The 17,551-nt window shown below is 45.5% G+C and overlaps 1 protein-coding gene across 1 annotated transcript in view; it reads left to right on the forward strand.

Annotated features, from left to right (window-relative positions):
* The window catches only part of LOC111953206 (neuropilin-1a-like), a 111,228-nt gene that overhangs the window by 48,704 nt on the left and 44,973 nt on the right, over nucleotides 1-17,551 (forward strand). The window contains 3 exon segments of the mRNA XM_023972327.2: nucleotides 4,760-4,987; nucleotides 9,684-9,833; nucleotides 14,426-14,592. Coding sequence (XP_023828095.1) covers nucleotides 4,760-4,987; nucleotides 9,684-9,833; nucleotides 14,426-14,592 — 545 coding nt within the window.

A 17,551-nucleotide genomic window follows, 5' to 3' on the forward strand; every position in this document is an offset into this window, starting at 1 on the left:
TCATCCCTAAAGCCAAAACCTCATTTGGACGCCTTTCCTTCAGTTCTCTGCTGCCTCGACTGGAACAGACGAATTGCAAAAATCTCTGAAGTTGGAGACTTTTATCTCCCTCAACAACTTTAAAAATCTGCTATCGAGCAGCTAACCGATCGCTGCAGCTGTACATAGTCCATCTGTAAACTACCCACCCAATATTTACTACCTCACCCCCATACTGCTTTTATTTATTTACTTTTCTGCTCTTTTGCACACCAGTATCTCTTCTTGATGCATCTGATGATTTCATCTGATTTGACTTTATCCACTCCAGTTTAATCTGACTAATTTAAATTATCGCTCAGAATTATTCGATTTATTGCCTACCTCATGCCTTTTGCACACATTGTATATAGATTCTCTTTTTTTTCTACCATGTTATTGACTTGTTTATTGTTTACTCCATGTGTAACTCTGTGTTGTCTGTTCACACTGCTATGCTTTATCTTGGCCAGGTCGCAGTTGCAAATGAGAACTTGTTCTCAACTAGCCTACCTGGTTAAATAAAGGTMAAATAAATAAATAAATAAAAACAGACACACACACCTGTCTGCCCCTGAACCTCCCTCTTTTCCCAAACTCAGTCATCCCTGGGATTAGTCTGTGGAGGCCCACAAAGTTCTGGACGACCACATCCCTGGCCCTGATATTTTAGAAAAGTCTTTCTGGTCTACGGTTTTTCAAACAGGAAAAAGGAGGAAAACTGCAGAATGAATGGACAGACCCGCTGTTTTGGAATCGGTAGCTTTCAGAGCAGCACTAAATATCAACTTGCCTCACAGTCCAACTGAACTGGTGTTCCTGCCTTTCCTTTCTCTCTCTACTCCCCCCCCCTTTTCCCTTCAAAAAAGAAAGAAAAGAAATAAGCCACTTTCCTTTCCAAAGTGTGTCAGACAGGCTGAAGTGGTCCTGAATTAGAGGCCCAGCGAGATGCCTGCAGATGACTAAATGACAGGGGAAAAACAGTTAGCCACATTCACTCAAGCTGCATGGGCTTTTACACTGGTACACTAAGCTCTATGCCTCCATCAAGCTTGCCATAGATGTCTGGTTGATGGCTCTCCCACAATTTCTGCCTCAATTGGCCTCTGCCCATGGAAAGGATGGTTTTCTGAATAACGTGGACATAACATTATCCGCTGCTCATTTCCACCCACTAATGGTCATAGTTCATCAAAAAATAACTAAGATACATTCAATAGGACAATTGYCTCTGAATTGAATGTCTGAGACTCACTGTTTTATGTTCTCTGTCTCTTGAGCTGAAGTATAGTACATCTTTGTTATGCATTTTTGGGTATTTTTCTTGCCACGGTTCACATATTGTTAAATCATACTCATCTGGCCATGATGCAGTGTAAAGTGATGAATGTGTGAAATCTGCTCAGTTCCCTAATCAGCTGAAAGCCTCTTCTCCAGGGAGCCATGAGTAAATGTTTTGACTTGCTGGTATAAAACATAAAACGGGTGTGAGTGTGTGCATGCTTGTGTGTATGTGTGTGTATGCAGCCCCCCTTGCCTCAACTTTGAGGATGTAATTTTCTCTAAGCACTTCTCATATGTCACACAGATGCGTAATGACATGGCTGGGGAGGGGGGTTTTGGGGGGGGGGGGCATGTTTATTCAGTCCCGTGCTGGTGATTGAGGCCTTTCATGATGTTTTACAATCACTCTGGCCAGATGTTACAGCAGCAGCAAAGATTCAACACACACACACGAGAGAAGAATAAAGAAGTGCGAAAGTCAAGGACTGACAAAGAATAAGACAGTCAGAGAGAGAGAGGAGATGAGAAAGACGGCGTGTATTGTGTATCAGCAGCCCATTGACATGAATGGACAACAGATTCAAGGTGGTCTCCCTCTCAGGGCCATAAAGCACTGTTTAAAGCGCCAGCTGGCTCACAGAGCTTCTCCATCACCAAACGCATCACAAAGCACAAGAGAATACCTCAGCAAACAAGACCAAACATAAAAACAAGACACAATCAAATCAGCTATCAACCTTCTTTCGTCTCTTTCCTCTCTCCTCTTTCTTCGATTTGTCTTTCCTCATCTCTTTGATTTCTCTCTACTGCTTCTTTCTCTCCCAACTGGCGCGTGACATTCAAAATTCCATCAAAATTTCATTAGTCACATGCGGTCCGAAATTACACAACATGTGTAGATACAGTGAATAAATGCTTACTTACAAGCCCCTAAACCGACAGTGCAGTTTAAAGAAATATATGGATAAGAATAAGACATAAAAAGTAACAAGTCATATAAAGAGCAGCAGTAAAAGAAATAACAATATATTACAGGGGGCGTGCGTACAGAGTCAATGTGCGGGGGCACCGGTTAGTTGAGGTAGTATGTACATGTAGGTAGAGTGTTAATTAAAGTTACTGGACTATGCATAGATGACAACAGAGAGGTGGCACGTGTGAGGGGAGGGGGGGGGGGGGGGGGGGTTCATGCGAATAGTCTGGGTTGCCATTTGACTAGATGTTCAGGAGTCTTATGGCTTGTGGATAGAAGCTGTTTAGAAGCCTCTTGGACCTAGACTTGGTGCTCCGGTACGACTTGCCGTGTGGTAGCAGGGAGAACAGGCTATTGCTAGGGTGGCTGGAGTCTTTGACAATTTTTAGGGCCTTCCTCTGACACTGCCTGGTATAGAGGTCCTGGATGTCAGGAAGCTTGGCCCCAGTGATGGACTGGGGAGTTGGCACTACAGTCTGTAGTGCCTTGCGGTCGGAGGTCGAGCAGTTGCCATACCAAGCAGTGATGCAACCAGTCAGGATGCTCTCAATGGTGCAGTTGTACAACCTTTTGAGGATCTGAGGACCCATGCCAAATCTTTTCAGTCTCCTGAGGGGGAATAGGTTTTGTCGTGCCCGCTTCACGACTGTCATGTTGTGCTTGGAACATGTTCGTTTTTTGGTGATGTGGACACCAAGGAACCTGAAGCTCTCAACCTGCTCCACTGCAGCCCCGTCGATGAGAATCGGGGTGTGCTCAGTCCTCTTTTTCCTGTAGTCCACAATTATCTCCTTTGTCTTGATCACGTTGAGGGAGAGGTTGTTTTCCTGGCATCACATGGCCAGGTCTCTGACCTCCTCCCTGTAGGCTGTCTCGTTGTTTTTGGTGATCAGGCCTACCACTGTTTTGTCATCGGCAAACTTAATGATGTTGTTGGAGTCGTACCTGACTGTACAGTCATGAGTGAACAGGGAGTACAGGAGGGGGCTGAGCACACACCCCTGAGGGGCCCCTGTGTTGAGGATCAGTTTGGCGGATGTGTTTTTACCTACCCTTACCACCTGGTGAGCGACCCGTCAGGAAGTCCAGGATCCAGTTGCAGAGGGAGGTGTTTAGTCCCAGGGTCCTTAGCTTATTGATGAGTTTTTTGGGAATATGGTGTTGAACGCTGAGCTGTAGTCAATGAATAGAATTATCACATAGGTGTTCCTTTTGTCCAGGTGGGAAAGGGCAGTGTGGAGTGTAATAGAGACTACATCATCTGTGGATCTGTTGGGGCGGTATGCAAACTCGAGTGGGATCTAGGGCTTCTGGGATGATGGTGTTGATGTGAGCCATGACCAGCCTTTTAAAGCACTTCATGGCTACAGACGTGAGTGCTACAGGTCGGTAGACATTTAGGCAGGTTACCTTAGTCTTCTAGGGCACAGGCACTATGGTGGTCTGCTTAAAACATGTTGGTATTACAGACTCAGACAGGGAGAGGTTGAAAATGTCAGTGAAGACACTTGCTAGTTGGTCAGCGTATGCTCGCAGTACACGTCCTGGTAATCCGTCTGGCCCTGTGGCCTTGTTMACCTGTCTAAAGGCCTTACTCACATAGGCTGCGAAGAGCCTGATCACACAGTCTTCCGGTACAGCTGGTGCATGCCTGTTTCAGTGTTATTTGCCTCGAAGTGAGCATAGAAGTAGTTTAGCTTGTTCGGTACGCTCGTGTCACTGGACAGCTCTCGGCTGGGCCTCCCTTAGTAGTCTGTAATGGTTTGCAGGCCCTGCCACATCCGATGAGCATCAGAGCCGGTGTAGTATGACTCGATCTTAGTCCTGTATTGATGCTTTGCCTGTTTGATGGTTCGTCGGAGGGCATAGCGGGATTTCTTATAAGCTTCCTGGTTAGAGTCCCGCTCCTTGAAAGCGGTAGCTCTAGCCTTTAGCTCAGTGAGGATGCTGCCTGTAATCCATGGCTTCTGGTTGGGGTATGTACGTACGGTCACTGTGGGGTGGACGTCATCGATGCACTTATTGATGAAGCCAATGACAGATGTGGTGTACTCCTCAATGCCATTGGAAGAATTCCGGACCATATTCCAGTCTGTGCTAGCAAAACAGTCCTGTAGCTTAGCATCTGCTTCATCTGACCACTTTTTTATTGATCTAGTCACTGGTGCTTCCTGCTTTAAAAGCATGAATCAGGAGGATGGAATTATGGTCAGATTTGCCAAGTGGAGGGCGAGGAAGAGCTTTGTATGCATCTCTGTGTGTGGAGTATAGGTGGTCCAGAGTCGTTGTACATTTTACATGCTGATAGAAATGTGGTAAATGTAATTTCATTGAAATGACGTGGAAACAACATTGATTCAATCAGTGTGTTCCCTGTGGCTCTCCTCCTGTCTCACTTGCAGAAGAGATGTCAATCTCAATGCGACTTCCCTGGTTTAATAAATAAATACATTAGAAATCTCTCTTTTCCTCTCCTCCTCTCAGGTCCGGAATGTTCCAGGAACTTCACATCTAACAATGGGGTAATAAAGTCACCTGGTTTTCCAGAGAAGTATCCTAACAACCTGGACTGCACCTTCATGATCTTTGCCCCCAAGATGTACGAGATCATCCTGGAGTTCGAGAGCTTCGAGCTTGAGCCTGACACCACCCCTCCCACCGGGGTCTTCTGTCGATACGATAGGCTGGAGATCTGGGACGGCTTCCCTGGAGGTGAGTCACAGTCATACATCTAGTCAGATATTGCTAGTATCTTTGTTAGCATTCTCAGTATTATACAGTAGGGTAATATTAACACATTTAATATATATTAATAGGGCGATGAATGTGGACAGGACACGTAGCCTAGTTGTCCTAACTCAATGCCAAACATGTCCTAATTCTGATAATATATAATTCCTAATACTCCCTTCCTGAGTTGTGTTTGTGGAGTTGTTTATGTTTGTCAGTTGGGAGGAGGCCATGGTACGTATGTAGACAGGGGTGTTACTCCACCTTACTGTTGATTGATCGGTCAGGAGTGGACTTTTGTGTCCAGAAACAAAATAACCCTTTTGTATGGGTTTGGGTTTTAGCTGTTGTTTCTTCTAGAGCAGGTATTCCCAAACTGGGGTATGCAATGCCGTCGGGGGTACGGCAAATAAAAATGTGATTCAGAGGTTTTTTTCTAGCTTGAGTAGCCTCGTTTCACTGCCAAAAATACAATTAAACCATCTAGTGTTCAGCGAAATAACAACACAATGTCAAATACAGGTAGCCTAGTCAAATAATTAACATCCAATTACATTAACCGTTACTCTCTCGTGGGAAATCTTCACTCTTGCGCAGACATTTAGAAAGATAACATGACAATTTGAAAAATAAGCCATGGGCGGTTTTTGAGCGAGAATAAAGACGACTTTCGAGTAGTATGACATGTATAAAAGCAACAGATATAATATGAAGGGGCAAGAAGCATCTTATATGGTGAGCTACCGAGTGGCTAGGACAGGCAAGCGCCATACTATTGTGGAGGACTTAATTCTTCCTGCTGCCGTGGATATGGCTGGGACAATGCTGGGGGAAAAGGCCAAAAAAACTATACAGACAATTCCTTCATCAAACAACACTGTTTCACGATGCATCCGTGACATGGCAGGAGATGTTTTGAAACAATTACTGCAATTACAAGCCAGTGAATTATATGCTTTACAGCAGACGTGGCGGGCCTGGCATAGCTCCTGGAATATGTCAGTTATGTTCATGGGGGGTCAATTAAGGAAGACATCCTCTTCTGCAGACCACTGGAAACCAGAACAACATGAGAGGATATTTTTTAAGTACTGGACAGCTTTGTGATATCAAATGGTCTTCTGTGGTCAAGATGTGTTGGTATTGTACTGATGGCGCAAAAGCCATGACAGGGAGACAGTGGAGTGGTGAGCAGTTGCTCCCGACGCCACTTGAGTACACTGCAGCGTCCACCGAGAGGCTCTTGCTGCCAAGGGAGTGCCTGACAGCTTGAAAGACGTTTTGGACACTACAGTGAAAATGGTTAACTTTGTTAAAGCAAGGCCCCTGAACTCTCGTGTATTTTCTTCATTATGCAATGATATGGGCAGCGACCATGTAACACTTTAACAACATACAGAAGTGCGCTGGTTATCAAGGGGCAAAGTATTGACACGTTTCTTTGAATTGAGAGACAAGCTTAAGTTTTCTTTACTGACCATAATTTTCACTTGTCTGACCGCTTGCATGATGACGAGTTTCTCACACGACTGCCTATCTGGGTGATGTTTTTTCTTGCCTGAATAATCTGATCTGAATCTAAGATTACAGGGACTCTCCACAACTATATTCAATGTGCGGGACAAAACTGAGGATATGATTAAGAAGTTGGAGTTCTTTTCTGTCTGCATTAACAAGGACAACACACAGGTCTTTCCATCATTGTATGATTTTTTGGTGTGCAAATGAACTCAAGCTTACAGACAATGTTAAATGTGATATAGCGAAACACCTGGGTGAGCTGTGTGCGCAATTACGCAGGTACTTTCCCGAAACGGATGACACAAACAACTGGATTCGTTATCCCTTTCATGCCCTGCTTCTGCAGCAAGCGGTTCTGTGAAATTTGATCAGAAGCCACTGCCAGATTTCTAGATTGGGCTGCGCTCAGAGTATCCTGCCTTGGKAAATCGCGCTGTTAAGACACTGATGCCCTTTGCAACCACGTACCTACGTGAGAGTGGATTCTCGGCCCTCACTAGCATGAAAACGAAATACAGGCACAGACTGTGTGTGGAAAATTATTTAAGATTGAGACCCCCTCCAATACAACCCAACATTGCAGAGTTATGTGCATCCTTTCAAGCACACCCTTCTCATTAACCTTTGGTGAGTTAATCACAATTTTTTATGAACAAATAAGGTTTTATATGTAAGATAAATAAAGAGCAAAATTCTTGATTATTATTATATTATTATTTGTGCCCTGGTCCTATAAGAGCTCTTTGTCACTTCCCATGAGCCAGGTTGTGACAAAAACTCACACTCATTTTTATGTTTAATAAATGTTTCGTATAGTGTGTGTGTGGCAGGCTTACAATGATGGCAACAAAAAACAACATTTGAGAGTACGCTGATCCTGGTGCTAGAGGGGGTACGCAGCTGGAGGTTGAATGTTTGAAGGGGTATGGGACTATAAAAAGTTTGGGAAACACTGTTCTAGAGGTTAAAGTGGCTTGTAACAGTGCCAGGCTTGGCTCAGGTATTTCATATAAAAGTGTTGCAAGGTTTTCCATGTAGGTGGGAGGTTTATCATTTCTCTAAAATGAACAGTGTTGATTAAACAAGCTGTGAAGACCTTGAGGGCTCAGTCTTTCACATTATTATCACCTTTATTTMCATCACTCGTGAAAGGCATTCAGAAAACTGACATCTGTGATCAACAATGTAGACTTTTACCATGAGACTAACTCTCTTAGGAACACAAGTTTATGCTGTGTATGAAATTCTGAAACTTTTACTTTACAACACTCTCAGACTAAGGGTTCATGTTACTGTCTAAGAGCATATAATGTTTCATTGAAAACAAAGAGAAGAAATAGCCACCAACAGCAGTGTCTCCTCTATTGTCTTTGGGGGGTCTAGAAAATAACAAAATAACACTCTTCTCTCATCCAGAGTAATTGAGTGTGAGAGAGCGGACCTGGAACATGGGAAGGCCATGGGGGAGACAGGGAAGACATAAAGGGAAGGCTGGGGTGTGTCGGGCCCTGTCTGATGAGGGCTGGGCACAGTACCTGTGGTGCCTTTTGGATCAATAATGCATTAGCACGGAAGGCTGGAGGTACGCTCACCACAGGGGGGCGATGAGGGGGTGAGACAGGGTGAGGTGAGGATGAGGACTCCCATGTAGCGCCTGGGGAGTCGCGCCTTCTTCCCCCCCTCTCTCCTTCTCCCTCCTTCGCTCCCTCCTCCCTTTCTCCCCCGTCTCAGGCAGACTGAGATGGGTAGAGAGTGTGGCTGTGGCAACCTCCCCCGCTTCTCTCCTCCCCTTCCTCTCTCTTCCCCCTTCCTCCATCTACCCTCCTCTCGCATCCCCCAGGACCATAGAGACCTCCTGCAGAGACACGGAGTTCACAGCAGAGCCGTTGAGTCATGCAGAAACTCTAGGAGATGGCTAACCCTAACCCTCCTGTGTTATGATGCTGAATCTGAGCCATCAGCCCCACACCCTAGCTAACCCCTCTCTCCCTTTCATCTGTGTTTCTGGTTGTAAGGCCAGGCTGTAAGAGGCATGTCAAAGCGAGGGGATGTGTTTAGAGGGCAGCAGGCTGTCACTTGCCACTGATCACAGGCGTACTAATCATAGATAAGCACCAGGCCTCCAGACCTGCTTAACATCTAGACAGAGGAACACACACACAGGCAGGTAGGCAGACACACACACAGACAGACAGCCATGTAAGCACGCAGGCACACACACACACACTCATAGACACAATATGGCATCAGCTCCTGGGTTCACTTTTATTGCCCTCTTTTCTTTTGACATTCCCTTGTATTTCCCCTTGTCTCTGTTTGTTTGGTCTTAGTGGCCAGATCATACCCAGCTCCACACTAAACCATCACATAAAAAAAGGCCAAGGAATTTATGACTGGTGTAAAACAGACAGAAGCCTCGACTTTGCCTTGTCTTAAGCAGGAGTCCCTTCTTCTTCTTCTTCTTCTCTCTCTCTACGTGTTTTGTGGGCATGTGGGGGAGTTTTACCTTCACGAGGGTTGCCCATGAGGGGGTTGTGTTTACTCTGTATGAACAACAGAAAGGAAAACGCTGCCCACTTTAATATTATTATTTAACTAGGCAAATCAGTTAAGAACAAAATCTTATTTACAATGACGGCCTACCCCCCCAGCAAACCCTCCCCTAACCCAATTGTGCGCCGCCCAATGGGAGTCCCYATCACGGACAGTTGTGACACAGCCTGGGAACGAACCAGGGTCTGCAGTGACGCCTCTAGCAATGCAATGCAGTGCCTTAGACCGTTACGCCACTTGGGAGGCCAAAAACACTACAGCTCATGCTCCCAGTATGCAGCGTTTTCCTTTCTGTTTTCCATGAGTTTGCCTACAACTCCAGCACCTGCGGAAAGWACCTGGATGTGCTTCTGTTCTTCAGCTTTTGTACCGTGTATGAACACCCATGTAACAGATCTACAGCAAGCAAATCCTGACTTAGCTCTTAACTCTACACACACTCCCATCTTCAGTTATTACCTTGGTAACTGATGATCTTTCTCTCTTGCCCCCCCCCTTCTCCACCTCAAATCTCTCTCTCTTCGTTCGTCACATCTCCTTCCTTCTTTTACTTCCACCGCCCTCTCTCTTCCTCTCCATCTGTTTCTCTCCCTCCCCTCTGCAGTTGGTCCGTACATTGGGCGGTACTGTGGTCAGAACCCCGGGTCGTATCATCTCCTACACGGGCATCTGGCATGACAATAAACACCGATAGTGCATCGCAAGGAGGGCTTCTCTGCCAACTTCACTGTGTTGGAGCGGACTGTGCCAGAGGGTGAGTGTTGTTTATCATTGATTGGCAAACTGGACAGAGAAACAATCTAGAGGGAATTCATGCTACTAGAGCGCCAACTGCAGTGTTGAATTTAATTTGACGTGAATTGTCACAGCTAAATAATCCTGCAGCAAAAGGATTTAAACGTTTTGTCCATAGTGTTGCTTAATCAGTGTTTGGGCTATTAGCTGGCCAAAATTAGGCGACGTGAAAAATGCAATACTGTTAATATAACCATTTGTTAGTCCAGGTTTTCAGTGAATTTATGTAAATCATGAAGCTCATGTGCGGGAAAATTCTCAGCAACAAAAGAGTGATCAAATTAATTAAGATCCTACATCTGTAGCCAAACCCAAGCTGGATTTAGCTGGCCTGGTTATGCATCCACCACATTTGCTGGAATCATACTGAAAGAGACAACGTGAAAATAAAATATTCGAACAAGCAGAGTTTGGTTCGGGTCAATACAATAGGGTGAAATGGTACCATTACATGCCTTCATACACACAAGGGGTGGTCCCTGTCCCACTGCTATACACATTTACTTTAATGTGGCACTAAAGGGAGTTATTACATCAACAGCTCCCGGTATTTTCATTAAGTATACGTGTTACAAGGCACGCGCAATCTCCCTCAGTTTATGAGGCCTGACTTTAACACAGCAGTGGTAGAGACACTGTGGGGCGGACAGACAGCCTCTCCAGACAGACAGTGTCCCAGCCACTAACACAGCATCATCATCGTCCTAGGGCCTGGCCCCCATGACCACCATTTTAGAAATGCTCTGACTAAACATTTAATTTGCGAAACACAACCACCTTGAAGCCAGTAAATCTTTCCACAGGCTCACCCAGTCAACCCCTCACCTCCTTCCTCCCGATGCACCCCCCCACGCACCCCGTCGGGTTATTATGGCGATAGCTGGTGTTAAATAAAACACTAATCATTCCAGATGGTTCTAGGTCCCCCGTGGGGAGTAGTGATATGCATGTGTGCTAAGGTCCCTAGATAGACTCACACAGAGCCTGAGCACGGTCACATACCGCAATGACTGCCTGTGTCACTAGTCCCTCTAGTCCTTACAGCTCAGTACCACGGCAACAGAAACATAACATAATCTCTCACTGAAAACTAAGCCCCATTATTACATGTATTTGATAGGGACAAATACTATCGAAAGACTAAACTCATTAAGTTACTGCATCATTTGACGTCTGTCCTACTTACCTATTTATGCATTTGGCTGCTAACAACCTGAGAGTTTAGATAGATCCAGTCAATCACAGTTTCCATCCACTGTGGTTCAGACTTGTACTCTTAGTTATTTATTAATACGCCCTTTGATGTATAATCCATGGCTTTTCCTTTTTACCCCTACATATTATAACACTTGTAAACTCCTCTCACTGTCAAGTGCGTTTATTTTCAGCAAACTTAACATTTGTAAATATTTGTATGAACATAATCAAGATTCAACAACTGAGACATAAACTGAACAAGTTCCACAGACATGTGACTAACAGAAATGGATAATGTGTCCCTGAACAAAGGGGGGGGGGAAAATCAAAATAACACGTCAGTATCTGGTGTGCCACCAGCTGCATTAATACTGCAGTGCATCTCCTCTCATGGACTTGCACAGATTTGCAGTTCTTGCTGTGAGATGTTACCCCACTCTTCCACCAAGGCACCTGCAAGTTCCCAGACATTTCTGGGGGGAATGGCCCTTGCCCTCACCCTCCAATCCAACAGGTCCCAGACGTGCTCAATGTGATTGAGATTCGAGCTCTTCGCTGGCCATGGCAGAACACTGAKATTCCTGTCTTGCAGGAAATCACGCACAGAACGAGCAGTATGGCTGGTGGCATTGTCATGCTGGAGGGTCATGTCAGGATGAGACTGCGGGAAGGGTACCACATGAGGGAGGAGGATGTCTTCCTTGTAACGCACAGCGTATAGATTGCCTGCAATGACAACAAGCTCAGTCCGATGATGCTGTGACACACCGCCCCTGACCACCTCCAAATCAATCCCGCTCCAGAGTACAGGCTTCGGTGTAACTCTCATTCCTTCGACGATAAACACGAATCTGACCATCACCCCYGTGAGACAAAACAGCGACTCGTCAGTGAAGAGCACTTTTTGCCAGTCCTTTCTGATCCAGTGACGGTGTGTTTGTGCCCATAGGCGGCGTTGTTGCCGGTGATGTCTGGTGAGGACCTGCCTTACAACAGGCCTACAAGCCCTCAGTCCAGCCTCTCTCAACCTATTGCGGACAGTCTGAGCACTGATGGAGGGATTATGCGTTCCTGGTGTAATTCTGTACCTGTCCCGCAGGTGTGATGTTTGGATATACTGATCGTGTGCAGGTGTTGTTACACGTGGACTGCCACTGCGAGGACGATCAGCTGTCTGTCCTGTCTCCCTGTAACACTGTCTTAGGCGTCTCACAGTACGGACATTGCAATGTATTGCCCTGGCCACATCTGCAGTCCTCATGCCTCCTTGCAGCATGCCTAATGAACATTCACGCAGATGAGCAGGGACCCTGGGCATCTTTATTTTGGTGTTTTTCAGAGTCAGTAGGCAGGCCTCTTTAGTGTCCTAAGTTTTTCATAACTGTGACCTTATTAATTGCCTACCGTCTGTAAGCTGTTAGTGTCTTAACAACCGTTCCACGGGTGCATGTTCATTAATTGTTTATGGATCATTGAACAAGCATGGGAAACAGTATTTAAACCCTTCACAATGAATATCTGTGAAGTTATTTGAATTTTTACGAATTATCTTTGAAAGACAGGGTCCTGAATAAGGGCTGTTTCTTTTTTTTACTGAGTTTACACTTCAGTTGAGAGGGGGTGATGTAGGGGTGATAAGGTGTTGCAGGCTTGCCTTCTCTCTTCTCTCCCTGTATAATGATACAGGGCGAGACCCAGATGCAGATGGTTTGAGTCTCTGATATTTATTATAAACAACGGGCATGCAAGAGATCATAAACCAGGTCAGAGTCCAGGAGGTACAGAGTGGCAGGCAGGCTCGAGGTCAGGGCAGGCTGAATGGTCAGGCAGGCGGGCTCAGTGTCAGGGCAGACAAAGATCAGGGCAGGCAAAAACCAGGAGGACTAGAAAAACAGAGATTAGGAAAAAGCAGGAGCATGAAAAAACACGCTGGTTGACTTGACAAAACAAGACAAACTGGCAACAGACAAACAGAGAACACAGGTATAAATACACAGGGGATAATTGGAAAGATGGGCGACACCTGGAGGTGAACAAGCCACAAAGACAAAGGTGAAACAATCAGGGTGTGACACCTGACCGCTAGGTGTACACACCGCTAGGGTGCTTTTTCTTTGCTCTCTTCTCGCGTCTCTCGGCTCTCTCTCTCTCTCTCTCTCTCTCTCTCCTCTCTCCTCTCTCTCTCCTCTTCTCTCTCTCTCTCTCTCTCTCTCTCTCCTCTCTCTCTCTCCTCTCTCCTCTCTCTCTCTCTTCTTCTCTCTCTCTCTCTCTCTCTCTCTCTCTCTCTCTCTCCTCTCTCTCTCTCCTCTCTCTCTCTCTCTCTCTCTCTTCTCTCTCTCTCTCCTCTCTCTCTCTCTCTCTCTCTCTCTCTCTCCTCTCTCTCTCTCTCTCTCTCTCTCTCTCCTCTCTCTTAGTGTGTACAGTATAGGGTGTGCAGCAGTCAGGGGACTGTCTATGAGCTAACACAGATGGTCCCTCCATCTGCTTGAAGCCTTTCAGACCTGAGTCTCTGGGACGCTGCACAGCGCTGGTATACGCAATGTGCCTGCCTGAATGTGTGTGTGACAGGGTGGGTGACTAGAGACAGCAGGGTCAACCGGTGCCAGGGTCTGACCCCTGGGGTCATATGGTCAGCGTCCAGACACCCCTGCTACACATAGGGCTCTGGGGAATGACGTAGTATGGAGAGAAGAGGAGTTCACCTCTTGACCTTGCCGGTAGTCGTATACTTACACACATTCACTCAGACACCCACACACACTCACTCACTCAGGCTGACCCTGGCCGACTGCACCATGTCAACATAAACAAGGAAATACCCTCTATCCTGGGTGGTACAGGGCATTCTGGGAGAATTTACGACCCAGAACACTGACACTAAATCTGCCTTAAAATCCCGCAGGCCAAAAATATTAGGATATTTGCACCATGTGCGAAACACAAACTGCCTACAGGGAGCTTTGAAGGAGGAATGAACCAGCACCAGCTCCAATGAAAAACTACTYGCTCCACTTTAATGCACAATAGTGAACTTAGCCCTACACTGAATGTTTTATGAATAAAGCTTTATGTCTTGATGTAGCACCACAGTTCCACTGTGCTTGCCGTCCATTAAAGCATTATGTGTGTGGTGGGCGAGAGCGAGGGAGAGGAAGCGGGTATCTTCTGAGGCGGCGCTGATGTGGCTCTTTACTCCGGCCACCAGAGTGCCAGCCCGGACCCTGCCACTGAGTGTCCCTATCCTCAGGGACCAGCTCTGTTTTGGGAGTTGATGTGTACTCTGGCCTGGATGGTGCTTTCAGCTAAAAATGTAGACTAAAGTGTCTCGACAATCTCTCTCTCTCTCTTTCTCAGATTTTAACTGTACAGACCCATTAGGTATGGAATCGGGGGAGATAGCATCAGAGCAGATCGTAGCTTCTTCTCAGTACAACCCCGGCTGGTCCCCGGAGCGAGCCAGACTCAACTACTACGAGAACGCATGGACACCAGGAGAGGACAACAACAAGGAGTGGATACAGGTATGGTCTGAGCCGTAACCTCAAAGCAATATATAATATATGCCATTTCGCAGATGCTTTTATCCCAAGAGACATACTGTACATCAATGAGTGCATACATATAGATATGGATGGCCCCAGCAGGATTCAAACCCACAATCTTAAAGTTGCTAGTGCCATGCTCTACCAATTGAGCCACATGGGACTACCATGGATCCCCAACATGTCACAGACTGTCACAGAGATGGCTAATGAGAAGAATGTGTGTGTGTTTATGGCAGAAAAAAGGTCATATACCTTATGAGCAATACTGTGAGCAATACTTCTCCAAAGTCAATTTACCCAAAGCTGTTTGGAGACAAAACAACAGCAGGCTTTTTGACTGTGTTATATAAGCTGAATCACCAAATTGGCACCTTATTCCCTACTTTTGAACATTTCCTACATAAAGCTCTGGTCAAAAGGCATGCATTGCATAGGGAATAGGTTAATAAGTAGTGGCATGGGCCCTGGTCAAAGTTAGTGTACTACATAGACAATAGGGTCTAAAGTAGTGCACTACATAGGGAATAGGTGCCAATTCAGACTCAGACACAGTCTGATTCAGAGTGGTGACTACAGTAGAGGTGACTCCTTCCTACTTTCTAGTTCCTGGTCCAATTCCAGGAGTCTGTCTGCTGACTGTGTCCTCTGTGGACACCCCTGTGGCATGCTGGGTAAATCCTTTAAGGTGATCCAGAAATCTGACTACTTTCCGCTTTATGTCTGATGGAACTCCAGGCTAGCTGTGGATTCCAAACACTCCACAAAGCTCTCGCTCTCTGTCTCTCTCTCTCTCTCTCTCTCTGTGGTTCTCCTCTCCTACCTGATAATCGCTGGCATCCTGTCATCCGCTGTGGTGACTGCCCCAGGGGACATATCCACCACATCCACTCACACACACATAACTTTGTTATCATTTGCTATTGCTATACTGTAGACTAGAGTATGCATTTTAGAATATCTGGCATTATCATTCACAGAAAAGGAACTTTATATGAAAAGACTGGAGCTCTGAGTTTCTGAGTCTCTGATCCCAAGGGCATGACTATGTCACATACACTGGAACCTGTTATTGTGTTGACATGACAACCCCACTTGACCCAACCATACACTAATACCTATGCACAGTTCTGAGCATGTTTGATTTAGGAACCTAAAAGCCTCCAGGCCTTGTAAATGCTCAGACTTATTTTTCCATATTTTAGTTATTTTATTAGGTCCTACAATCCATCCCCACGTCGCTTAAAAGTTAAAAGTTTGGCCAGACCATACGTATATAATCCTCGGGGGCCTTATAATAGATTCGACCTGCAGCCAAATATTTACATGAGGAGGTTCATAAGCAAGGTTTTCCTTATTGCTATGAAAATATTGTCCTAAGGGCCCCTGTTGGTCCTTGCAGACTAATTGAATCAGTGGCAGGGGAGTGTGTATTTGTGTGTGTGTGTTTTGCGTACGTGTGTGTGTGGGTGTGTGTGTGTGGAGAGGGGCCTTGGCTCTGTGCTCTGTGGGTGAGTGGGAGGAGGGTCTTTGGACTGGCGGGGGTCCATTGTACTGGAGAGGAACCCATGTTGTGTGTCCCAAATAACAGCCTATTCCCTATAAAGTAGTCTGAAGTAGTGCATTATATAGGGAATAGGTTGCAAWTTGGGACGCAAACCAAAATGCCCTCCCGTCCCAGACTACTTCCTGAAGCAGTTCCTGTATAGGAGATGGGACAGACAGTTGTGTAACACTGATAGTCTCTCAGAGGGGAAATTCCACACTTAAGCCCTAAGATGCAGTAGTAGGTCAATGGGACAGAGAGGTTACTGATCGACAGAACACACGTTCATACTGTAAACAGTCATGTATACATTGTCATAGGTCTTATCATGTCTGGAATAACCTGTGAGTTTGACCAGAGAGTTAAGGCGTATGCTTGCTTCCCATCCGAAACAGTTCGGAACAGCGTTCACGTATTATGACAACATTTTGTGATGTTTTTGTTTGTTTTGCTCTTCGGCAAGGGTTTTTTCGAGCTGTTCGTGCACACACCAAAAAATATTGAAGCAAGCCGAAGTTCGAGAGCCAAAGTCTATGCACCTTCATCGGTCATTGGTCAACAGTAGGGATTCTTCAATTAAGTGTTTGTTGTCATTCAACGAGAGACGACTCGTTTTCATGCAAATTTTTCCACTTGCAAGATACTGCACCAAACATCTTAGTTAGATCTCCTTGGCAAAAACGTCAAAATGATTGACAGATATCTTGAGTTATCTGACCATTTTGAGGAAGTGTATACTGTCTACGACATCTCAAGATGGACAAACAGTGCTTTTGCTGCTATTTCAAATTTTTCAAGCAACCTTCTTTTAAGGGAGTATGCGAACATACTCATTCGTTTCGCCTAGCCAAGTTCTGAAGCATGCAAAGGCCTTTATGAACATAGAGATCCTATGGCTTAGTTTCATCAACAATCAAGACGCAATAATTGTCACGATCATTGGTTGAATTAATGGACCAAGGCGCAGCGTACTTAGAGTTCCACATGTTTAATAAATATGAAACTCACCAAAAACAATACAGAAGAAACCGAAATGTGATGTTATGGGCTGCTCACAGGCAGCTACACAAAAACAAGATCCCACAAACAACAGGTGGGAAAAGGCTGCCTAAATATGATCCCCAATCAGAGACAACGATAGACAGCTGCCTCTGATTGGGAACCATACCAGGCCAACAAAGAAATAGAAAACATAGATTGCCCACTCTAGTCACACCCTGACCTAACCAAAAAGAGAATTAAAAGGATCTCTAAGGTCAGGGCGTGACAATAATAACTTGTAAATGGAAGGATAAGTAGTTTATAAGACATACTGTAGATACTATGGTCTTTTCCTTTTCCAGTGACTCTAGATGCAGTATAATGTGTCCCGAGAGACTTTAATCCTGTGAA

Source organism: Salvelinus sp. IW2-2015, linkage group LG27 (assembly GCF_002910315.2).
Source record: "Salvelinus sp. IW2-2015 linkage group LG27, ASM291031v2, whole genome shotgun sequence".
Taxonomy (NCBI): Eukaryota; Metazoa; Chordata; class Actinopteri; order Salmoniformes; family Salmonidae; genus Salvelinus; species Salvelinus sp. IW2-2015.